General features: G+C 38.6%; 1 protein-coding gene across 1 annotated transcript; it reads left to right on the forward strand.

The window, feature by feature from the left end:
* The first annotated feature begins 3,447 nt into the window (after positions 1-3,447).
* Positions 3,448-21,213, forward strand: LOC112508499 (probable adenylate kinase 6, chloroplastic). The gene is made up of 4 exons (XM_025113127.1): positions 3,448-3,802; positions 4,404-4,544; positions 19,342-19,614; positions 20,837-21,213. The coding sequence occupies exons 1-4, from the start codon at positions 3,500-3,502 to the stop codon at positions 20,978-20,980; spliced, it is 861 nt and encodes a 286-aa protein (XP_024968895.1). The 5' UTR covers positions 3,448-3,499; the 3' UTR covers positions 20,981-21,213.
* Positions 21,214-26,338: the final 5,125 nt, after the last annotated feature.

The following is a 26,338-nucleotide window of genomic DNA, read 5'->3' on the forward strand; positions in this document are numbered from 1 at the left end:
TAAGAGATCTCATTATTATTTTAAAAGGGTTTGAAACAAATGTGCATGTTAATTTATTTCGGGTATTGCTTATTTTATGCATGATGTGAAATGTATGATTGTGCATGAAAACCATGAACTCACCGAGCTTTATAAAGCTGACTATTAGTGTGCATCTCAGGAGCTGGGTATTCAAGAACGAAAAAGGACAAAGGTTCCGCGTAGGAAATAGAACTTTTATTCGAGTTATAAATTATAAAATCAAGTAGTTTAATTGAATTTATGTGTAATGTAACCCGATATGGGATGGGTTAATTTTGAGATATGTATTTACGATTAAATTATTGTAAGACTTCCGATGCGATAAGACTTTATTAGCCGCTAGAATTTGGAGTTTATTTTATTTTATTACGTGGCACCTTGTAATTGAAATGAGGGTGTTACAGATAAGGGCAAAAGACACGCTTAGAGAGTTGCCTATTATCATTTTATATTTAGGCTTTTGTCTAGACAATTATGTGTCAATCATTTATAACTTAGTCTGGTATGAGCGGAGTTAGAACTTAAGTTAATTTTTGGTTGATGCAAAGACTTCCGTTTTAAAACGGTTTACACGATTTTAATTTAGCTGTCATTTTTTTGGAGTATTTATTTAGGAATTCGTTTTAGATTACGTAACGTTTCTCAAAAAAATTGAGGGCATTACAATTTTTTTTAGTTTTATTTGAATTGTTGTGACGAGGTATGTTGATTTTTTTTCTTCACCAGTGACGAGGGCACTTAGGTGCTGAAAATGGTGTTGATCCTGAGTTGTCGTATCATGAATTGTCTTATTAATTGTTGGGTATTGAAAATGAGATCCATTTTTTAATTATTGAATGTGGATCATCTTTTTAATGTTCATAAAAAGAATTTGGTTACATGCTCATAATAAAGTGATGTTGCATACATTTTTATAACCGACCAACGGACGGGTATAACACTAGTTAGTATCAATTGCAGGTCCCAAGATTTTTGGTGATCAAGGTTGGGACTCAGGAGAAATAAGGGAATAATGAATATCAGATAAAAATAGGAACTTTTTTAGCTTTTGACTGGGGGACGGTTGACTCCATATTCTTTATGTTGATCTGCAGACGAAAATCTATATCATGTTCTAATACCAAATCAATTGAATACAAGTACGTGATGCATATGTGATATGTTACCAATTAGCTTACAAATTATTGTATTCGATGGTCTAACCTAACTTTTCTCGCCATTACATTCTTCTCTTCTTCACACCAAACACAAGTTCACAGAGCAAGGGATTCACATGTGAATTAACTCCAAATTTATGTTGGTTGTTGTTTGAGATGATTTGTTAGGATCATAGTCGTGTCTTGATTCTTTGATTCCTGCTCTTCCTAATGATATTTCTTTCAATTGCCTTTATGTGGCTGCTAGTTGAATTACATTCAGCTAGTTGTTAGAAATCGTAAATTGGGTCTTGTGAGATATCAAAGAAACAGACTTGGATACTGGACATCGAGCATGAGATTGTGTAGGAAATCACTTTTCTTAAATAATATTTCTACCCTTAATTTGCCTTGGGTTACACGAAATTCACTCGAGGAAAAATCTAGATTCAGACTCAAGGTTTTGGTATAAATTAAGAGCAAACACACGTAGATGTTCGTATGTCTTGTGATTTGTAAAAACGAGAATGATAATACCTCTTAAAGGTAGACAGGTACCGAAAGTCACTAGCGGTTGTTGTGAAGTTATAAGACGTTAATGCCACTTTCCTATCAGTTAGGGATTATTAACATTAATGGGTTGCATCAGTGAGTAAACACTGATCAATAGCAGTTTTACATCTGTAACACACCAATTTTTTTGATGAGTGATTAGTTTACAAAATCTTAACACATCAGATACATAGTAAATTCATTTCTGAAGGTCAGTATTTTATTACATATAATGGCAATCTAAGATTTATCATTAACAATTAATAAACCAAACCTCACACAAGTCTAGGTTATTAACGAACGTTCTAAAACCCAATAACAATGCCTGTTGAGGACTTGATACACATGCCGACAATAAACAGTGTTAGACTTAATGCTTGTTGAGGTCAAACAATTTTCATCTTCAATATAAAATAGTAAAACTGAAAGCATACAATTTCCCAAATAAAATGTATTTAATATAAAACAACATTTTTCCTAAAACCCACCATTTTTACGATGAAAACTTGGTGAACAAATCCCCAATTTAATATAAAACTAAAGTTTAATGCTCATAAAAAACGTGAATAAAGTTTAATATTCATATACTGGAACATGGATAAAACCCTATTTAGCAAAACACCAATACGTGAATAAGGTTTAATATCTGAAACCACCAATTATGAATAACACTCCATACCCTAAAACGACACCGAAAACATGCATAAACTCTATATCTGAAACAACACCTTTTGATAAAGGGGAAGACCCATTTTCGACGTCTAACACCTCTTAAGTTTCCACCACAATACCTAAGGTCTTGGAGCCCGACCCCACATGAGGTCATCTCCGCAGTACCTCCATCCTTAGTGCCTACTTACACACCATAGAGTCACACCTACAAGCCTATGGTCTTGGGGGCCAACTCCACACGAGTTCACCTCCAAAATACCACCGATGACTTAGTATCAACTCTACTAAGCCAAAACCTCAATACAAAGGTTTCGATGTCCGACTCCTCACGAGTTCATCATTGTAATACCAGGGTCCCAGAGTCCGATTCAACAAGAGTCACCTTCCATCCTCTTAATTGATCTAGAATATTCCATATTTACCCTCTTAATTGATCTAGAATGTTCCACATTTATCCTCTTAATTAATCTAGAATGTTCCACATTTTCGAACAACCTTCTAATGATACGTGACAACAAAGTAAGGGGCCGTTTACTAAAGTCTTACCTGGGTAAACGCTTACTAAGTCACATTATCTAAGTGGATGAATATAATAAGGATCAAGAATCTTATCCGGTAAGAACGAGACAAAAACCAAAAGTCTTACCCGGTAAGTAAGGACGAAGACTCTTACCACGGTAAGCGCTTACCGGGTAAATTGTTACATACGATGTCGTTTTTGTGAACTAAAATTTTACTCAATAAATAAATAATAGTATTAAATTTTACTGATAAACACTTACTGAATAAGTGTTTGATAAACGGTCTCTGAGAGGAAAACGGATTTCTTTTTGTTGTTTCATCATATTACAAAAACTAAAACACACGTGGAGGGTTGTTTTTTTGTGGGTGGACGGTGGGCATGAGACGAGGGGCGTAAGTGTAATTATGCCCCCTGATTTCGACACGAGGGGCGTAAGTGTAATTATGCCCCCTGATTTCGCTTTCATGTAATTGAAGCACGTTGATTTGGGCATCGATGTCGGTATCGCATGACGTTCCTACTGGTTTCTCAAGACAAACCCCTTCTTTAGATTTCACACACACACTTGCTGCGTGTTTCTGCTTTACCTACGTCCATGGCGGTTCTTGGTCGCCTGCTCAGACCCAGAACCACGACTTTCTACACAATTCGAACTTTTTGCTCATCCTATTCTACATCATCGCCTCCTTCGTCTTCGGAAATTGGCGTCATAGAGCCCTTGCCGGCGTTCGGTAAGATCACCGATGGAAGGAATGTGCAGTGGGTGTTTCTCGGCTGCCCTGGCGTCGGAAAGGGCACCTACGCCAGCCGCCTATCCAAACTCCTATGTGTTCCTCATATTGCCACCGGTGATCTCGTTCGCGACGAGCTCTCCTCAGAAGGTCCCCTCTCTTCTCAGGTAATATATTGTACTCTTAAGCTTGTTAAGTAGGGAATTAAGCCTAATTTTAGAGGTACTTATAGCTTTAAATTAGTTAATCATCCTAGGTTATTCAGGTCTTCTTTGTTTATTATACTAAGCCCTGAGGAAATTTGTAGAGAACTAAGAGAAGGTACGAAATTAGGTTTTGTGTTAACTGATGAGTTCATATCATATGTTTAATGCTTAGGATTATCTTCGTCTTCAATACAAGAAATTTTTTGGGGGTTCAGATTACTTGCTTCATACAAATTTCTTGTGGGTAACAAACTAACAATTGAGCATGAAGTAAGAGAAGATAGGAAATTGGGATTATTTTCTCTTCTGATGATATGCAATTAGGTTCTGAACAACATATGCCCATGCTTTGCATGGACCACCTTAGTAGCGGACTTAAATAGTTAATTATTCTCAATTGTATGATCTTTCATGGATGCTAGTATTTGCATTCTGTGTGTGATTTGTGTTTGTTAGAGGATATTAGGAATTGGCAGTGATTTCTGAATTATGCTCTTGCGTATCAGTTTATATGCTGCATTTTGTAGTTCACTTATGTCTTTTTTTAAATTTCCTTTTACAGCTTGCGGAGATAGTTAACCAAGGAAAGCTGGTTTCAGACGAGATTATAATTAATTTATTGTCCCAGCGTCTTGAAGCCGGCGAAGCCAAAGGCGAATCAGGTTTCATTCTTGATGGGTTCCCTCGGACTATAAGACAAGCGGTGAGCATTTTCAGTCTCTACAGTTGAGTCATAGACATGTAAGTCACTTTCTTGGGTTGTTCATGTCTGATTGACGAAGAAGGTTGTGTTGTGAAAGCTAGGTAATCATGTTGCTATAACCATGATCACATGATGTATATTCAGGAAAAGAAAAAAAATAACTTGCTTTCATGCACATATTGTTTGTGCTTACAGTTTTAGGGTTGTGCACATTGATTGGAAGTAGTCATCAGAGAATTAGTCTTTACATAGGTTCTAAAACCTAGTCAATTGCAGTAGTTTTTTGTTTGAATTGTTCTTAGTCGGGTAGAATCYGTGCCCTGTTTTTGTTCCTATTTTTCAGCWTTCTGTTTCCTGTGTAGGCTATTTAAAGCMRTGCTTTCTTTTWGAATKTTATCGATCACTACGTTTTGGGAGTTCATAGCAAACTTACTTCTGTTTAATCTCTTGAATTACCTCTGTTCTGTCAAGTGGTATCAGAGCAAATACAAGAGGTCCAGAAGTCAGTAACTAAAACAAGTGAGAGTTCAAGAAGTGAAACACGAGCGTGTGTGAGAGATGGCGGCTGAGTCAAAAGATTTTCAAACCCCATGTGTGCCTATCTTTGATGGGGACTACGATCATTGGAGCTTGTTAATGGAGAATTTGCTTCGCTCAAAAGAATATTGGTGTGTGATTGAAGTGGGCTACAAGGAACCCACAATTGGAGTACAACTACCAGCAGCACAACAGAAAGCATTGGATGAAGCAAAACTCAAAGATCTTAAAGCAAGGAACTATCTATTCCAGGCCATTGACAAATCCATATTGAAGACTATTACTCAGAAGGAGACTGCAAAACAACTATGGGATTCGATGAAAGTGAAGTACCAAGGAAACGCAAGGGTGAAGCGGGCTCAACTGCAGAGGCTTCGAAGGGAATTCGAAACCTTGGAGATGAAGATGGGAGAGTCGGTGACCGATTATTTTGGAAGAGTAATGGTCACAGCAAATGATATGAGAAATTGTGGAGAGGACATGAACGATGTTAAGATCGTTGAAAAAAATACTTCGAACATTAACCGAGAATTTCAATTTTGTTGTTTGTTCGATTGAAGAGTCCAAAGACATTGATCAATTAACGGTCGATGAGTTACAAAGTTCTTTATTGGTGTATGAGCAGAAAGTACGACGTAAGAGTGGTGACGAACAAGTATTAAAAGTTGAGTATAAACCCAACTTGGGACATGGTAGAGGAAGGGGCAGCTTTGCAAGAGGAGGTGGCAGTAGCAGTTCAAGGGGAAGAGGAAGAGGAAGAACACGACCAGTGTTTAGATCGACCATCAAATGGTACCGGTGTCATAAGTTAGGACATTTTCAATATGAGTGTCCCAATCTTGAAAGGGGTGCAAACTACGTCGAGTTTGATGAAAGTGAAGAATTGCTTTTAATGGCCCATGCAGAAATTGACGGGAACGGTAATAAGGAAATATGGTTTCTTGACTCTGGTTGTTCGAACCATATGACAGGCAACAAAGACTGGTTTGTTGACATTGATGAAGGTTTCAAACACACAGTAAAATTGGGCGACAGTTCCAGGTTAGCTGTTATGGGAAAGGGAAACATCAGGTTTGAGGTTGAGGGTATAACCCAAACAATAACAGATGTATTTTTTGTTCCTGAGTTAACTAACAATTTGTTAAGCATTGGACAACTACAAGAAAAGGGTGTAGCTTTTGTAATTGAAGATGGTGCATGCAGAATCTACCATCCTCGAAGAGGGTTGATTCTAAACTCAAGGATAACGATGAACCGAATGTTTGCGGTGTCGGCTGTTATGAAGCCTCTCTCGGATAGATGTTTAAAGGTTGACGAACGGGACACAACAAACCTTTGGCACAAGCATTACGGGCACCTGAACCACAAATTCATTAGGACCATGCAATGCAAACAAATGGTGAGAGGGTTACCTAGATTGCAAGGGCAAACAAAGGTTTGTGAAGTGTGCAAACATCGGTAAGCAACATCGAGAGATCATACCGAGAAAAAGTCAATGGAGAGCTACAAAGAAACTCGAGTTGATTCACGCTGATTTATGTGGTCCTATATCTCCTACTTCTCAAAGCGGCAAGAGGTATATATTAGTTTTTGTGGACGATTTTTCTCGTAAGACTTGGATATATCTTCTTTCTGAAAAAAACGAGGTTTTTGATATGTTTAGAACTTTCAAAAACCTTGTTGAGAAAGAAATAAGAAATTACATTTGTTGTTTAAGAACGGACAGGGGAGGAGAGTTCACTTCAAGTGCATTCAATCACTTTTGCGAAACAAATGGGATTAAGAGGCAGTTGATGGCTGCTTACACTCCACAACAGAACGGGGTGGCAGAAAGAAGAAATCGTACCATGATGAATATGGTTCGATGCTTGCTCACAGAAAAGGGAATGCCAAAGTATTTCTGGCCTGAAGCGGCTAAGTGGACGTGCCATGTACTCAACCGAAGCTTTACACATGCTGTAAACAATATGGTGCCAGAAGAGTGTTGGAGTGGGGTGAAACCCAATGTTAATTATTTCAGGGTGTTCGGATGCATTGGACATGTACATGTACCTGAACAATGCAGAAAAAAACTCGATGATAGAAGTCACAAGTGCGTCTTACTTGGAGTCAGCACCGAATCAAAGGCATACCGACTATATGATCCGATCCTAAAGAAGATAATCATTAGTCAGGATGTCATATTTGAAGAAGCAAAATGGAATTGGAATGGGAAAGATGCAGAATCCAGATCTGAAAATCTAGTTTGGGAAGATAACGGAACAACGTACGAAGGAAATGATGAAGAAGCCATCGATGAAGAACATGATCGAGGGGCTGATAATGAAGAGATTAGAGCAGAAGAAACACTAGCAGATCGAACAAATTCTGATGAAAATCCATCAGAAATAGAATCACCAGATGTAGAAGGAGAAATCGAAAGGAACCAACTTGGATGCGTGACTACGAAAGTGGCGGAGAGTTTTCAGATGAAGAGGCTGGTATGGTAATGTTTAGTTCTCATGGGGACCCTACTAGCTTTGAGGAAGCTGTTAAAGAAGATAAATGGGTGCAAGCAATGAAAAACGAATTATTAGCCATTGAAAAAAATAACACTTGGGAACTTGTAGTTCTACCAGCTGGTGCAAAAACAATAGGAGTTAAATGGGTCTTTAAGACTAAGTTGAATGAAGATGGGGAGGTTGATAAACACAAGGCAAGGCTAGTTGTAAAAGGGTACGCCCAAAAGGAAGGAATATACTATGACGAGGTTTTTGCCCCGGTAGCTCGGTGGGATACCATTCGAACCCTTCTGGCTGTAGCTGCACAAAGAGGTTGGAAATTTACCAATTAGACGTAAAAAGTGCTTTCTTATACGTAGCACTCAAAGTTGTGTACGTGGACCAACCACAAGGTTTTACCAAGAAAGGTGAGGAGAGCAAAGTTTATCGGCTCAAAAAGGCTTTATACGGGTTGAAACAGGCTCCTAGGGCCTGGTTCAGTCGGATTGAAGGTTATTTCACACGAGAAGGATTTACAAAAAACAGCTATGATCACACATTATTCACCAAAAAGGTTGGAGAAAAGCTTATCATGGTAAGTCTTTATGTTGATGACCTAATCTATACCGGAAATGATGTTGTGCTATGTGAAGGGTTTAAAAGTTCAATGAAGCGGGAGTTCGAGATGACCGATCTAGGCATGATGAAATTCTTCCTTGGTGTAGAGGTACATCAAAGCTTTAACGAAATCATCTCTGCCAAAGAAAATATGCTAAAGAGGTGCTGGAGAGATTTGGAATGTGGAATTGCAATCCTGTCATGAACCCCATTGTTCCAGGAACTATTCTCACAAAGGAAGGGGGAGGAAAAGAAGTGGATGGCACTCTATACAAGCAACTCGTAGGGAGCTTAATGTATTTGACAGCCACACGACCTGACATGATGTATGTAGTGTGTCTAATATCTCGCTTCATGGCCAAACCAAGAGAAGAACACATGCAGATAGCTAAAAGAGTACTAAGGTATTTGAAAGGTACGCTAGACTTTGGCCTTTTCTATAGAAGAGAATCTGACTCGAAGCTAAAGGCTTACACCGATAGCGATTATGCAAGAGACACTGGAGACAGAAAAAGCACATCAGGATATGTATTCTTATTAAGTGATGCAGCAATATGTTGGAGTTCAAGAAAACAAGCCATTGTCACTCTTTCGTCAACAGAAGCCGAGTATGTGGCTGGAACTTCATGTGCATGCCACTGCGTATGGCTGAAAGGACTTCTTGAACATCTAAATTTCAAGCAGTGTGAATGTCTGGAGATATTTTGTGATAATAGTTCCTCTATTAATCTATCGAAAAATCCGGTGATGCACAGGAGGACAAAACATATCGATGTAAGGTACCATTATTTGCGTGAGCTTACGAATCAAGAAGCTGTGAAGTTGGTGTTTTGCGGGACTAAGGACCAGGTTGCAGACATCATGACAAAGCCGGTGAAGTTGGAGACTTTTGTTAAGTTGCGAAATCTTCTTGGAGTACAAGCAAGAGAAGATTAAACTGGATGCTTTAGCATTTCCAGTTTAAGGGAGGAATTGATTGGAAGTAGTCATCAAAGAATTAGTCTTTACTTAATAATAGGTTCTAAAGCCTAGTCAATTGCAGTATTTTTTTGTTTGAATTGTTCTTAGTCGGGTAGAATCTGTGCCCTGTTTTTGTTCCTATTTTTCAGCTTTCTGTTTCCTGTGTAGGCTATTTAAAGCCGTGCTTTCTTTTTGAATGTTATCGATCACTACGTTTTGGGAGTTCATAGCAAACTTACTTCTGTTTAATCTCTTGAATTACCTCTGTTCTGTCAAGCACATGGCATAGGGCAGATTGGCATAGCCTACAAGTAAAGATCTCTTCTTTTGTCACTTTCACTAACAAATAAGGATAAAGTTTTAAAAGAACAGGGAAGTTGGGCAATATTTCCTGAGATTGCTAGTTTCATAAAAGTAGCATCATTAAGTTTAAAAGGAAATATTTTAGGAAACATTCCACCAATAACTAAAAACTTAGAAGCTCATAAATGTGCTTCTAGAAGGTGTTCTTTTAGCTTAGTTTATTTTTTTAGTTTACCCCAAAAGTGTGGCATTTTTATCTATTAATAAAGGGGGTTTAACCACCAAACATTTTTTATCAACCAAAGCCATGTTGCTATAACTGTGATGGACATATAGGCAAGAAGGAATTAACATGCTTTTATGCAAGTAAACGTCTCTCCTTTTTTCTGCCTTCTCTTGACAAATAAAGATGAAGTGAAAAGGAACAGGACTTCGTGGAAACTTGCTTGCAATTTGTAGTCGTAAAAGTAGTGTCAAGTGTAAGTGAAAATGTTCTAGAAAAGTCACTTCACACGATAGCAGAAGTCAAAAGCTCATAGATGTGCTTCTATAAGGTTTTCTTTTTACCTTTTTTAGCTAAAATTGACATTCTACTCACAAGGGCCGAAAGTGACTTTTTTAATTGATAAGGGGTTTGCTGAAAATGACATTTATTACTGAAGGTTCTTTCTTTTCTTTTTCTGAAATTGCTTAATTGTTTATCTTAAGATGAGAAGCGGAAGATCCGCTGTGATTCTGAATGGGACTGTCAGGGTGCCTGATGTTGATAGCGAGTATATCCTGAAAATGCAGCTGTGATGTTCATGTGAAAAGGGGTTTAGTTGGATGATTAACAAGGGAGGTTGTTCTTCTATTTACATAATGATGAAGAACAGGAAATAGAATAATAATAACAGTAGATGAAATGGAGAAGGAATAGGGAACTTGTATTAATGGAGAAATAAGAACCAACAATTCTAGGGAAAACTCCCTCTCTCGACAGCAGAAAGCTGAGAGCCAAAATCAAAGAAAAATCTCATAACATGCCTGACAACGTCATTCCCTATTCTATTTATTCTTCTCTCTCTCCTCTAACAGACTTGTTAGCCACTTTCCTGATTTACCCCTCTTGTCCTTCTAGAATAGACATGTACAATTTTGGGACTTTTGTTATTAGATACCAATAAGTCAGCATTTGTATCATTACTCCCCCCTTCTAAAACAGTCTTGTCCTCAAGACTTGCATCAGGAAATTGATTACGAATGGTCACCGCATCTTCCCATGTAGCCTCGTCCTTCGATTGTCCTGCCTATTGAATCAACCACTGTTCCACCGGTTCCTGGAAGGTATTACCAGAACGTCTTGCTAAAACTGCTGCTGGAGATAACATATCAGCTGTACTCAACTCTAATTCTGGTGGCAAACTCTGTTCGACCGGCACCGAAACGGCTTTCTTGAGAAGAGACACGTGGAACACTGGATGAATCTTAGAGGTGGGGGGGGGGGCAAATCCAGTTTATAAGCCACTGGACCCAATTTACCCACAATCTTAAAAAGGTCCAAAAAACTTGGCTGAAAGTTTTGGGTAAATGCGACTTACAACAGAGGTCTAGCGATAAGGTTTTAGCTTAACATCCACCCATTCTCCAATGGAAAAATTAACATCCTTTCGTTTTTTATCAGCCTGTTCCTTCATTGCCGACTGAGCCTGTAATAGGTGTTGCTTCAACTGCTTTAAGGCTTCATCACGATCCTGTAACTCTTGTGCAACCGTTTGAACCCGAACTTCGCCTGGAATAAAATGAATAACTGACGGAGGTTTCCTCCCATACACAATTTCAAACGGTGTTATTCCGGTAGAACCATGAAACGTCGAATTATACCAAAATTCAGCCCAAGGAATCCACACCGACCAATTACGAGGATGATCCGTGGCGAAACAACGTAAATACGTTTCCAAACATCGATTAATTACCTCCGTTTGGCCATCTGTCTCCGGATGGTAAGCCGAACTCATATGTAACTCTGTGCCATGAGCTCGAAAAATTTCCTGCCAGACCGGCTAATAAACAAAGGGTCACGATCACTGATTATTGACTTCGGAATCCCGTGATGACGCACCACCTCTTTAACGAAAATCTCAGCAACAAGTTTGGCGGTGTACGGATGTTTGAGCAACACAAAATGGCTATATTTTGACAGCCTATCGACCACCACCAAAACAGCGTCGTACCCTTTGGATTTTGGTAGAACCAAAATAAAATCCATAGAAAGATGTTCCCAAATTGCTTCGGGAATGTCCAACGGCTGCAAAAGACCACCAGGGGCTGTCGCACTCGTCTTGCAACGTTGACACATATCACACTCCCGTATGAACTTCTTGACATCCTTTAACATTCCCGGCCAATAAAGATTTGCAGCTAACCTTCGATAGGTACGATAGTACCCCGAATGCCCTCCCGATGCAGAGTTGTGAAACTCACGTAACAACGCAGGAATAAATTTGGAGGTACGAGCTATGGTCAAGTGGTTTTTGTAATACAAAACTCCTTGTCGAACCGTGTATCCGGAAGGAACATTAGAACCATCCAAACAAGCTTGGATAATAGATTGAATTCCGACATCTGCTTTAGCTTCATCCACCATTTTAGCACCTTGTAACCATAAAGGTTCTGAAACAATAGTCAACAACTCTCCTCTTACGCGATAACGCATCAGCAGCGCGATTTTCCCGACCAGGCTTATAAAAAATTTCGAAGTTGTAACCGAGCAACTTAGCTACCTAATTTTGCTGGTCCGGAGTGATGATCCGCTGCTGTAATAGGAACTTTAAACTTTTCTGATCGGTATAAACCACAAATGTGGTTCCCAACAAATATGAACGCCAATGTTGCACCGCTAAAACCAAGGCCATAATCTCCCTTTCATATGCTGATTTGGCCAGATTCCGTTCGCTTAACACCTTACTATAATAGGCAATGGGTTTCCCTTGTTGCATCAAAACCGCTCCGATACCTCGTCCCGATGCATCACATTCCACAACAAAGGAAAGGGTGAAATCAGGCAATGCCAAAACTGGAGCCGAAACTAACGCGTGTTTTAAGGCATCGAACGCCTGTTGAGCTCCCGCATGCCAACTAAAGGCGTCTTTCTTTGTTAAATCGGTCAAAGGACGAGCGATACTCCCATAATGTTTCACAAATTTCCGGTAGTAACCAGTGAGACCAAGAAACCCTCGGAGCTCTTCAATTTGTTTTGGAACAGGCCACTCCATCACTGCTGCAACTTTGTTTGGATCCATAGACACCCCCTCTCCAGAAATTATGTGACCCAAATATTCCACCGAGGTTTGACCGAAATAACATTTCTTTTGGTTCACCACGAACTGATTCTGCAATAAAACATTCAAGGCTAGTTGCAAATCCTCAAGATGAGCCTCCCAACTCGCACTATAAATCAGAATATCATCAAAAAATATGACTACTTTCCGTCGTAACAGGGGCCGAAAGATATCGTTCATAACGGCTTGGAAAGTAGAAGGAGCGTTCACGAGTCCAAACGGCATTACCAAATATTCATAATGCCCATCATGCGTACAAAACGCTGTTTTCTCAATGCTGTCAGCTTGCATTCGAATCTGATTATACCCCGATTTCAAATCCAACTTGGAAAAAAATCGAGCTCCATGTAATTCATCTAAGAGTTCCTCCACCATGGGAATAGGAAACTTGTCAGGAATCGTGGCTTTATTAAGAGCTCTATAATCTAYGCACATTCGCCAAGTTTGATCTTTTTTTCGAACCAAGATTACGGGACTAGAAAAAGCACTTTTACTTGGGCGAATCATCCCCAAAGATAATAATTCCTGAACTTGTCTCTCAATCTCGGCTTTCTGAGCATGAGGATAACGGTATGGGCGCACACAAATGGGTTCATTAGGTTTCATAAGTAATGAGAACGAGTAGGGGGAAGCTTAGACAAAGCTTGAAAGACACTACTACAGTTGTCCAAAACCTTCTGTAGGGAATTCTGTTGAGACAGAGATAACCCAACCGGTGCCCGAGCCATAAAAAAATTGAGAGAGTTTACCAGATTGAACATGATCAGGACAAGATAACCATTGTTGAAAAGCAACCTGCTGTTGATGCGATGAAGTAGCCCCTTGAAGAGTGACCCACTCTCTGTTGTGCAGAAAACGCATCCAAGATTTCTGCCAATTGTGAGTGACCTCACCTAACGATTGCAACCATTCCATTCCCAACACCATATCTAGATCACCGGTGTCAAAAACTAAAGCATTAATAAGGAACGAGCAAGTACCCAACGAAACAGCGATATTGCAACACTGTTGAGTAGTTAAAACCTTGTAACCATCTCCCAGCTGAATGCGAACTCCATCAAAGGAGGTGATAGGCAACCCCAACGAGTGAACCAATTTGTGAGAGACAAAGTTGTGAGTGGCGCCACCGTCAACTAAAACCACCACCGGAATGTTAACAAGGATGCCTTTGAGCTTCAACGTTTTTCCCCCAGAGATCGAAGTATGAGCCCCAAAAAATTCTAACACCAAACAAGAACCCTGAGGAATATCAGTTAATTCAGGCCCTTCATCCGCCTGAAGACTCTCCAATCGGCACTGTGTGCCCTCGTCCTCATCGTACTCATCATCGCCCAGAAGTAGAACACATAACTTGCCGGACCGAACTGCTGTCCACATCTGAAACACAGGCCCTTTTTCCGTCTCTCCTCCCACTCCGTACGCGTAAGAGAACGAACACCTCGATCACGGTGAAAAGTGTGTGAAACATCAGATGGGCCCGATCCTGAATGGCGAGTAAGGTTAGAAGAACGATTGGGCTCAACACGAACAAGCCCAGTTCCAGATTTAGGGGAGATTAACGCACAAGAGTCACTACGATCCAACAAACGATCCAATGAAGACACTCGCCGGTCCACCTTGTTGTTGGTAACGGAAACGAAATTGAGAAATTCCGCCAGACGACGGCCTTAGCATCTCCTCCACATCCTTGGCCAAATACATAGCATCCAAGCGAGAGACCGGACGATGCAGACGAACCCATCGTTTTACCTCGTCACGGAGGCCGGCCACAAAATAACCCAGCGCCTGAGATTCCGGTAAACATGGAACCAATGACAACAAATACTCAAAATCATCGATATAGTCATGAATCGATGAGGTTTGTTTAATGGTTGCTAATTGTTCATAAGGGTTCTGAATTTCTAACCCACTAAACCTCTGTAAAAGTTCTAATTGAAATTGCTCCCAAGTCAATGATTCATGAACTTGTTGAACAATTGTAAACCAGTGTTGAGCAACACCCCCCATGCTTATGGAGCCAACTGAATACGTAAATGAGGAGGAGTACCGTTAATGTCGAAATACAACTTAGCTTTCTGGAGCCACCCTCCCGTGAAACTCAGGGAGCTTGACCTTCTTCACCGCCCACGACAACCCAACGTTAGCTGTAGGGGACGTATGATCACCATCCACACACCCAGCAGCCACCCCCGTATTGAAAAACGTGGTCGACGACTGATGTCCCAACCCGGATCCACCACTCGAATCGAAATTAGGATGTTGTGTGCCCTGCTGTTTCATCCCATTCAACACGATCGGACGAAATTCCCCAGATTCGATTCGATCAGCCTCCAAAGCTTGGAGAGACAATTTGATATCAGCAACATCAGATTGAAGTCGCTGAATATGCTCCTCATGTTGCTTAATGCAATTTTGAACGGAACGAGTCTCCATGAAAACTGAAGCAGATACAGAGAAAGAAACAGTCGACGGCAGGTCGTCGGTAGGTCGGACCAGTGATGAAGAACAGGAAATAGAATAATAATAACAGTAGATGAAATGGAGAAGGAATAGGGAACTTGTATTAATGGAGAAATAAGAACCAACAATTCCAGGGAAAACTCCCTCTCTCGACAGCAGAAAGCTGAGAGCCAAAATCAAAGAAAAATCTCATAACATGCCTGACAACGTCATTACCTATTCTATTTATTCTTCTCTCTCTCCTCTGAACAGACTTGTTAGCCACTTTCCTGATATACCCCTCTTGTCCTTCTAGAATAGACATGTACAATTTTGGGCCTTTTGTTATTAGATACCAATAAGTCAGCATTTGTATCACATAACCAATGGGAAGGTGGTAACTTATTTTGCTGAATAGAGGATCAATTTTAGTCTCAAATCCCACATGTACTATTAACTTCTTAGAGACCTAATGTTAAGGCTTGAGAGTTGTGTATCACAAGTTTTATGTTCGAATCTCACCTGTGTGGTTAGCTTCTTAGAGGAAGGGGCTTTGCATGGATCCCATGACTAATTGGGCCAAAGGTGTTTCTAACCATGGTATGAGAAAACTTATAGGAGTATAAGTGACATGGTTGTTTGATCATTCACATATGGCAAGGCTACAAGAAGTATGGTATTGCTTGATAGCTTGCAACAGCAATCTATATCACTATAAAAGACGTTTGTGATGCCAATACATCTTGGTAAAACCTGAAACATTTATTATACTGGTTACTTGTTAGTTTGGGACACAGGTGAGGAGCTATATGCTAGAGTGTATTTATCACCCTCCTTCTAACTTACGACTTGCTATCAAATTATTGTCTTATTGGGTCCTTGAAGTCATTCTGGTGTTACTCTCTTGTATTGTAGGCATATGCTGCCTCTTACATGTTCTACATTACATTGGACTTCTTAAGGTCAATATTTGAAGGAAAAAAGGATTTTTTTGATTTTGCTTCATTTTTACTTTGCATTCAAATCTTCTTCTATTTCAGTTATTGGAAAGTAGGGAATTTATACTAAGGCATGTGGGTTCTTATGATCCCGCTGATCTTATATAAGATTTAATTGTTATATCCAAGATAATTAGGACCACACAGTTCATTGGCTCTTTTGACCTTCTGCAAGCATCTTGAAGTTACCCTGCGTTCGATTAAGTTTAAATTAGTAGGTTAACAAGCTGTTGAAGGTACCTCTTTGCCAAAAGTAGAGCAAATGTGTGTGTGTGTGTGTATATATATATATATATATTTCGTTTTGACCCTTCTTCCAATTGACTTCCCTTCTTTTTGTTAATTTAACTCTGTAGATTAGTAATGGAGTTTCTGCATGGGACTTTCTCATGTGGAGACAGCTCCTAAAGAAAGAAGTTGGGCGAGAATTATTTTACCTGTAAGAAAGATCCCACTCTGAGACTGCTAGACATCAGATATGTCTTAACTTCATCCAAGCTTGTGTCTTCTGTACTCTCTAAGCAAATGGTCACTCCCACCAAGAGATATTCATTTTGGCTGAACCAGTATGTACCCTTTGGTTAGAGAAGATAACCAACTGCGAGTTCTTTTTACACCTCATCTTTCTTCCTGGCCTAAAGAAATTTAGCTGAACATGATAGCCCTTTGTCCAAATGGTGGTCATCTTCTTTGTGCAATAGACAAAAGCTATTTAGGATGTCTCAGATCTGCAGCTCCTGGAACAAAGAGGCAAGCTACACTACAAGAAGCCTCTCAAGCATATTGTTGAACTGCTGAAAGGCATTTTCAAACTGCTGTATTTTGGCGTCAGTGTTGACGGTTCGTGTTTAACTTCTTTCCTGTTAAATCAACTCCTTGCTGATTCACTAATGGTATGACTTTACCATTGATGAACTATGCTGTTAATTGTGGCGATATCTCGGATAGCGGACATTAGCAAAATAACGGTGGTCATATTGCGGTTTAAATTGCGGTGGCGCAATTACCGGCGCAATTAACTGCAATTTTGACCGATATTTAGGGTCAGTTGCGTTCGATATTAACGTTACCTTTTTTCTTGGGGGGGGGGGGGGGGTTGGGCTTTATTTTCAGCCTCTGTTTTTAGATAGTTGGGCTTTATTTCCCGTCTTTTTTTTGGGCTTTATTTTTCCTAAGTTTAATCCATTAACACAAGTTGGAAGAACTAGGTTTCTCTATTGACAACCTGTTTTTGACTATCTGTTCTTCTGGGCTCTGTTCGGCAATCTCATCTGCTTTAGACGACCACGACCAACGAGTCTCAGTCTCTCAGCTTCTGTTTCCAGACTTCCAGCTTCTGTTTCCAACTTCTAGCTCGTTTATGAACACTTTTCCTATTTTGCAAATGATATGTTTATGTAGGCATATTATATATATAATTCTAAGAAATATTATATGAACCGCTATTTTTGGACCGCTATACCACCGCTATAACCGCTATTTCAAATATCGGTCCCGACCGCAATTTTGAATTTTCACCGCTATAACAGCATAGTTGATGAAGAATACACGGGGTTTCAGTTTGATCTTTCATTGGGGGATAAAATGAAGTCTATATCGAGTAAAATTGGTGGAGTACAAATCATTTTAGTATGCCTATCTTTTGTATGAATCCCTTCATCGGGGGATAAAATCAAGTCTATATCAAATAAAATTTGTGGTACTCCATTTTGTTAGCATACCTATTTGTTATATATTGGGTCCACATGGAGTAACAGATGCATTGCATCCGGTAGCCATTCTAACAGTTTCGATCACAATAGTAGCATGTAGAAGACCAAAATGTTTGTGTAAAATGTTTCTCATACATGTCATTGTTGATCTTTCTAATGCCATCTCTAACTATTTGATATATGTTCAGTCGGAAGAGTGGTCCCATCTAACCAGAGTGGCATCAGCCTGGGAGACATCAGTCTATTTTTTTTTTACTTTTAATTATAGATTTCTAACTTCAACATCTTCATTTACCCTTTCCCCTAGGAGCTCCACAAATCAGTTGTTTCTATCACATATTATTTCTAGATGAACAAGTAACTCAAATAATAAAAAGTGATTATGAAGTCTATCTCTATTGGATTGGCACTTACCTGATACTAATTATTGGTGCTATTTGTAGAAAGTGACATCCTCTTTTACAGCTTAAAACCTCAACCCTTATCCTTTCCTGTTCACATTTTTGTCAACTTAGTTGCCGGGATTGGGAATATTTGGTTATGTAATTGGTAAAGGATATATTTTTGCAGTAGCAATCACTTGAGTGATGATGTAAACTAATAAACGAAACCTTGTGTAAAGAACTTCAGAAAGATTCAACTTTCTGCATCTTGTGCCAGCCCATCCTGATGTAAACTCGAGTACTTAATCAACTAGTATTTGAAGAACTATAAAAAGGAATGATGTCATAAGTTTCATGAAAACATTGCTGAATAGCAGATAAGTTCATCATTTAACTTCTTTTAATAACTCAAGGGTTGACTAGCGGGCAAGGTTTGGGGTTTGTGTATCGCAGGTCTTAGGTTCAAATCCACATGTGCTACGCATGCTGGTCAGACGACCTAAAGTTTGTTTGGTTCATGTTGAGTGGGTGCTATGCATCGGGGCCATGAAGTAATTCGGCAAAAGGGCCATAGACCACGATAGTAAAAAAAAAAAATGTCTCTTTTAATCCTCCTCCTTCAATTGTTGGTTCATTCTTCTATTATAAAATTTAGGTCTCCATGCTTCGAGTTGGTCTCGCATGTGGTTTACAAATTACGACCAGTAGAATTGCATGTTAGCACAATGCCAAATTGCCAACTTCAATTGCAACAAGTCCAAGTAGAAGGGAACTTGAGGGCCAGCTCAACCGGCAAATAAAGGGTTCGTCTTGGGGCTCTTCCCCATACGTTGCCAGTTCGAGTCTCCACAGGGCCACTGGGGATTATCCTGGCTGTTATCGTCAGGGGCTGGCCTGGACACGGGTCCCAATAAAAATAAATAAGCACGAGGACTGTTACCATATTGTATGTCAGTACTATTTGACATCTACATGTCCTGGCTGCTATCTTCTCCATGCTACTTTGATGATCTTTTCAATTGTCTTATTTGCTTTATAAATTTTCAGGAAATACTTGAGGGTGTAACAAACATCGACCTAGTGATTAATCTGAAGCTCCGAGAAGAGGCATTGCTTGCAAAATGCCTCGGGAGAAGGACTTGCAGCCAATGTGGTGGGAACTACAATGTTGCTTGCATTGACATTAAGGCTGATGATGGAAACCCTGCAATGTACATGCCTCCCCTTCTTCCACCTGCAAATTGTGCATCAAAACTTATTACGCGGTCTGATGACACTGAAGAAGTTGTGAAAGAACGTCTCCGTGTATACAATGAGAAGGTTTGTGGGTTCTTTTACACTTTGCTAATATGTCAACATCGATCATATGATTTGATTTTTTTCCCTAGGAGTATACTCCCTCCGTCCTAAAATAAATGTCCACGATAAAAAAGCAAAACACCTTGAAATGAGTAATTATTACACTTTTTAGTTATCTGAATGAAATTGTACCCTTAATGATAGAGGTACATCTCATCAACCCTTAAATATTGGAAATATAATAAACTATAACTATCTATTTTTGATAATGGACACCAGAATGAATATTTCTGATCTGTTTCTACAGTATATCAAGTGATTATTGTTAATGTTGGTGATAATCCTCTTCCTTGTGTTTGTGGAGCTGTTTTAATTTTGAATGACCTGCACGTAATGGGACCAGAGACACAATGCTTCCTTAATTCACACCAGGTATAAGGGCGAGGGCGTCTAGATCAACAATAGATATCTTAGTTCAAATAGGAGAGAAAGTGAAGCTCTCTTATTTATACATGTTTGGGGATGAATGAGTGCAGAAGCTTGATAAGTTTTCAGTTCAGGATGCATCTTGTCTTATCATTTCCCTTGTAGGCGAATCCAGAAAAAATAATCCAAGCGGGGCCATAAATTAATTAGCATAATGTAAAATAAAACAAAAATTAATTATAAAAATACAGTTCCATTGAAAACGACAAAGAAGTGTTATTTTTTCTCCATTTGTAACCAAAAAATGAAATGAGAACTAAAAGGATTCGAACTTGCAACCTATAATGTGACATGCGATGACACTGCTATTAGGCTCACTTTTTGTTTAACTCAGGAGAGAACACATCAATTTAAAGCGGGTGCACTTTAAGACCCCTAAATTTTTTTCCACCGCTATCGGTGCACCCTCTCTGGTCTTCTAAAATCCAGCCCTGCCTTCACATCCTCAACTCTATTATTAGAAAGGACCCTGATTCCTTGGCCTTATAATGGAGTCCTAGAGTACCGTATAAACTTATGGGTTCGTGCCTAGCAAAACATAAATACATAGTTATACGGTAACCATGGGTGTCCGGGCCAACCTCTAACTAATCCCATAGGCAAACCCTCAGGTAACTCTTACGGGTCTTACCAGTTAAACTACCCCTCAGGGTAAAATACTATGTTATTATATGCATATAAATACACACAATATTAGTAGTTCCTGTCGGTGCTTTACCCATAAACTTCATGCTACCTAATAGTATTATACCTACAGAGCCGTCCGGTTGAAGAGTTCTATCGCAGGCGAGGAAAGCTGTTGGAGTTTGATCTTCCGGGAGGAATCCCAGAATCATGGACAAAACTGCTTCAACTTCTAAATCTTGACGATCATGAAGATACAAGATCTGCAGCAGCATGATTTTGGTGATGGGGGGTAAGTTGAACATTTATTCTTTACATTGTGAAATGCATAATGAAGAGATATATTCTTTATACAATAAGCCTAAGACATATATATATTTACTACCAGACTCTGCCCATTTGGGCTGTAAAGATGTCTGGAAATGGTTAGTTAGTAGTCGTAGTCGTAGTAGTAAGGTTGGTGTAAAAATGTTGATAATTATTCCATATGGTTTAGTAACCTTTGTATTCCCAAAAACGCACCTTATTTACGTCGCTAAACATGGTGTGATGATGATTGTGGGATCGATGATCGCACGAGAAAATGGTTGCTGGAAACAGAAAATTAAGCACATAATATGTACTTCATTTTGCAATTTGCCTACGTATTATGTATGATTTTTTTTTAAAATTTTTATAGAGATGCACGGTCAGCACACAAGTACCGAGGACCGAATCTGTAATGAAAAGGATCGGGACCGATAGGCTAGGACCGATTTTTAAAGATCCAGATGTGCGAACTTGCTTCTACGTAAGCGACGATGGGCTTTTATAAACGAAAACAGAATTGAGCCCCGTTACTCGTAAGGATCCGATGAACGATTAGGATTGTTGTAGCATGTTGGGTCCAGATTGGTCCTAGTTTTTGGTTAAGGTCTGAATCGGTTTCTGGAAGGATCGAATTGGTTTCTGAACCATTAGGACTTGGCTCATGAGAACCAAATCGAAGATTGGTTAGTGGGAGGCTCAAACAAGAGAGAAGAAATAAAGGTTTGTATGTGAATCATTGAAATTTAAACATATAAATTAAAAAAACAAGAGATTTGGTGACCCAGAATATCCTGTCAAAGGTAAAAACTGCAAACGATTTGTTATTGTCAATGCACTATGGATGTCAATAAGGCTGCATTTGGTATATGGGACGGGACATAACTCATTGTCTTACGTTTGGTGTGACATGGGACAGGGACACAACTGGGACAAGGTGGAACAGCATGAGATAAAAAGAGGCTTTTTCTTGTTCCACCTATTTATGGGACAAAAATTAGACATAAACTAAAATATTATTAATCTATCATAGTTTGATATATATAACTTTAATATGGTATTTGTTTTAATGGTCATCACCGCTAGTTTCGGCCGCTGCCACCATTGGCGGTCACCGGCGGCCACCTCTACCTCCTCTCCCACTACAATTACATCCTCCACCTCCTCCACAACCACCGTCCACCAAGTTCATCACCACCTCTACTATAGTCGACCACCGACCACCACCCATTGCCACCACCACTATCGTTATTCGCCACCTCCAAGGCTCCAACTCATCCTCTACTAGAACAACCTCTTTCATCGCCGTCCATTGCCACCTTTACAATCACCATCGGCCACCGACCACCACCACCCATTACCACAAATACTACCACCGTCGACCACTGACCACCACTGTTTCTTGCCAACTCTAAAACCACCATCGGCTACCGTCCACCACCGTCCGTTGCCACCACCACTACCACCATTGGTCACCTTCAACTCTTTCTCTACTGCAACAACCTCCTCCAAGACCTCCACGACCACCATCGGCCACCACCATTCATTGCCACCTCACCTCCACCATAACCATCACCACTAGTATCTTCACTACATCAGCCACGACTACCTCCTCCACCGTTGTCAACTGCCAGCACCACCACCACCACCACCACCACCACCACCACCATCTTCATATCCTCTATAACTACTGTCGTCCACCAATCACTACTGCTTCTACCTCCATAACCACCGTCGGCCATCGACCACCACCGCCCATTGCCACTACTACCGTCGGCCACCACCACCTCCACCATAACCAAAACCAATTCCACCACCACCATTACTACCATTAATTATATCAAAATTTTCATTCAAATTTGGTACCATTATATATGTATGTATTCATTTATATGAAAATTGTGTACAAATATATATATATATATATATATATATATAAATTAAATTCTTTAATTATTTACTTTATTTATGCTAATTATAACTATTATATAATATTTAAAGTCATCAAACAACTTATAGGGTAGTTTGTTTGGTTCTGTCCCAACCAATCCTTGTCATATCAAACACCAGACATACTCTTACTCTGTCCAGTCCTATCCCGTCCTACCATCTTGTCATGTCCAATTCTGTCATGTCCAATCATGTCTGCATACCAAATGCTACCTAGGGGATGTCATCCTTAATAATTATTATGGTTGTGGTTAATACGAATTCACAAATAACAAACTGAATTGTATGAGGGCCATTTGGAGTGACATGATCTCTATATTTTTTACTCTTGCTTTTTGCATTCGCTATTTTAATATCCATAATACCGGGGGTGGATATTATGCATCTTTGATGAGCCTCATAACTCTTTTTAATCGGTTACAGTTTACACTAGTGAAAGGATATTTCACCATTCTAATCTCCAGTTTTGGAGATTATCTGCAATGAATATCATAAAAGTAGGATGTCGTTAATAATTAAATAATCAGTTGTTATGATTATACACGATTGTATCTTAAGGATATGGTTGTCGTGGATATATCTTAGTCGGTCATTGTTATAAATTTTTTATAAATTTATCATTCCAATGCATTTTAAAAGAACTGTATAAAAAATTATAACACAATAAATGTCATCAGTGTAAACGATTAAAATAATACGTCTCTCTTTTTACCTCTGGGCTATAGTGATGGCCAAACCGGCCCGGGACCGCCGGAGGACCGGAACCGAGACCGGCGGTTATGAACCGGTTACTGATTTTGGCCTTTTTTTGGGACCGGGACCGGTTAGATTTTTGGAAACAAAAAACAACCTTCAATTCCCGATTTTGGCGTGCATCGCACGTGATGTACTAACAATCCAAGCTAGTACCGTAGCTTCAGAGTCTGCTTTTTCTCTTAGTGGCAGGATCATTTTGATACGTCAGACAAGACTAAGCCCGGAGTCTGTGGAGTGTTGCATCTGCTTGAAGGATTATTTGGATAGCGTTAATAAGATTCAACACACGACTGTTAGATATGGAGATTGAAACAGTGGAAGAAAATCTGGAAGAAAATGAAATCTCCATGGAACTAAGCACGCCGCCAACTACCGATACCGATGGCACTTACTCACAATATGACGATGATGAGGAGCTCGACATTGATAACCTTGATGACCAAGAGGCTATTAGAAGAATTCAAGAGAACGAAACACTTCAAATTAATCCGACATGGGATACCGATGAAAATTGATGAATAAATGTATTTTCAAATAATTTTATAATAAATTTTAGTAACATAATGTAATTTTAATTATAATAAAACGTATTTTTAAAGTGTATTTGAGTGACCCGTATTTTTAAAATGTATTTTTAAACGTATTTATCATAAAACAAATTTAATAACATATTAAAAATATATATCATTTAAAAAAACAAAGAAAAAAACAAAAACAAAAAAAACATTTTTTTTATCAGGCCCGATTGTGACCGGGACCGGTATCCCATAACCGGTTACGAGTTGCATTGACCGGTCTTCAGTATTTCTACCGGAACCGGGACCGGGCCGGTTACAGCCGGTTACAAGATTCTTCACCCGGGACCGGTTTTTGGCCATCACTACCTCTAGCATAGTGCTAAAAGCTCTATAATATCTACTTTTCCATATAGTTCTAGGATTCAAACGGATTGGTACGATAAGTTTATACTTTAATTCTAAAAGCTATAAAATCTCTACTTTTGTATATAGTTCTTGCACCGACAAATCCTCGAGCGACCATAAATGACCTGAAGTTACCGTAGGTGAACCTCCAAAGAACTTTGAAAGTGACTAGATTTGAATCTGGAATAGATGAGATTTTTACTGCATCCCTTAAGATTTAACCGATGCACCATAACCAAGTGGTTAAATCTGTAATGTTTGTTATAGACATAGTTTGATATTAGCTCATAATTAAAGGTTTAATAAAAACCACTTTTGAGTTAAAAAAAAATATTAATTTTAAATAATGATTAATGGTAGATATGACAATTAAAATATGGAGAAAATTGCACCAAAATGGAACCAACTTTCACCTAATTCTTATTTTGAGGAACCAACTTTCAAAATCTTCATTTTGGGGAACCAACTTGCACCTGATTCCTATTTTGGGGACCCAACTTTCAAAATCATCATTTTGGGGAACCAATTTACACCTTATTTCTATTTTAGGGAACCAACTTGCAAAATAATTATAGAAAAATAGCTAAAATTCGTTTTTTCCAAAAATTAATGCAATAAAATCTATTTTTCATTTCAAATCTCGTTTTTTTAGTTCATATATCAAATTGAACATTTTTATAAAAAAATCCAAATTATCACAATAAAAAATGTTTTTTACTAATACAAAAAAAATCAATTTAATAGAAAAAAATTAATTGATGCAATAAAAAATAAATATAAATATTACATTCAAGATTTTTATATCTAACCAATCCGTATCAATTAATTTGTTTCTATTAAATTGATTTTTTTTGCATTAGTAAAAAACAATTTTTATTGTGGTAATTTGGTTTTTTTTTTAAATGTTCAATTTGATATTTGAATTAAAAAAAACGAGATTTGAAATGAAAAATAGATTTTATTGCATTAATTTTTGGAAAAAAACGAATTTTAGTTATTTTTCTATAATTATTTTACAAGTTAGTTTCGCAAAATAGGAATCAAGTGCAATTTGGTTCCCCAAAATGAAAATTTTGAAAGTTGGTTCCCCAAAATAAGAATCAGGTGCAAGTTGGTTCCCTAAAATGACGATTTTGAAAGTTGGTTTCCCAAAATAGGAATTAGGTTAAAGTTGGTTCCATTTTGGTGCAATTTTCTTTAAAATATTACTAAAACTAGAATGTTATACTCCCTTCTTAAAACACCTTTTGAATATTCAATACTATTATTTACTTACCGGGTAAGATTTTAGTCAATAAAAACGGTTTTTTATGCAAGAATTTATCCGGTAAGAGCTGACTGTGGTAAGAGTCATTGCCCTCACTTATCGGGTAAGATTTGTGGTCCTTATAATATTCATCCGGTAAGGTAATATAACTTGGTAAGCGCTTACCCAAGTAAGTATTTGGTAAACGACTCCTTATAATTTAGAGAAGTGATAGCAATCAATTTCATCCACCAATATTTTTTAAGATGATAAATGGATAAATACGTAAATTTATTTATTTATTTATGATGTTAAATTGATGGATAGTTTTGTAATTTTACTAAATTGTTTAAGAGATCATTTTTTTATTCTCGTATTTTGAAAGAAAATATATATAATTTATTTTCCCTCGTATTCATTTCCGTTCGTTTCTAAAAAGGTTTGAGAGCACGTA

This window comes from Cynara cardunculus (assembly GCF_001531365.2).
Source record: "Cynara cardunculus var. scolymus isolate 2C chromosome LG 3, CcrdV1, whole genome shotgun sequence".
Classification (NCBI taxonomy): Eukaryota; Viridiplantae; Streptophyta; class Magnoliopsida; order Asterales; family Asteraceae; genus Cynara; species Cynara cardunculus.

Coding starts and splice junctions, on each gene's coding strand:
- LOC112508499 (XM_025113127.1), top strand. CDS start 3,500: ATGGCGGTTCTTGGTCGCCTGCTCAGACCCAGAACCACGACTTTCTAC. Junction 3,803..4,403: donor AAGGTCCCCTCTCTTCTCAG/GTAATATATTGT, acceptor TTCCTTTTACAG/CTTGCGGAGATAGTTAACCA. Junction 4,545..19,341: donor CTCGGACTATAAGACAAGCG/GTGAGCATTTTC, acceptor ATAAATTTTCAG/GAAATACTTGAGGGTGTAAC.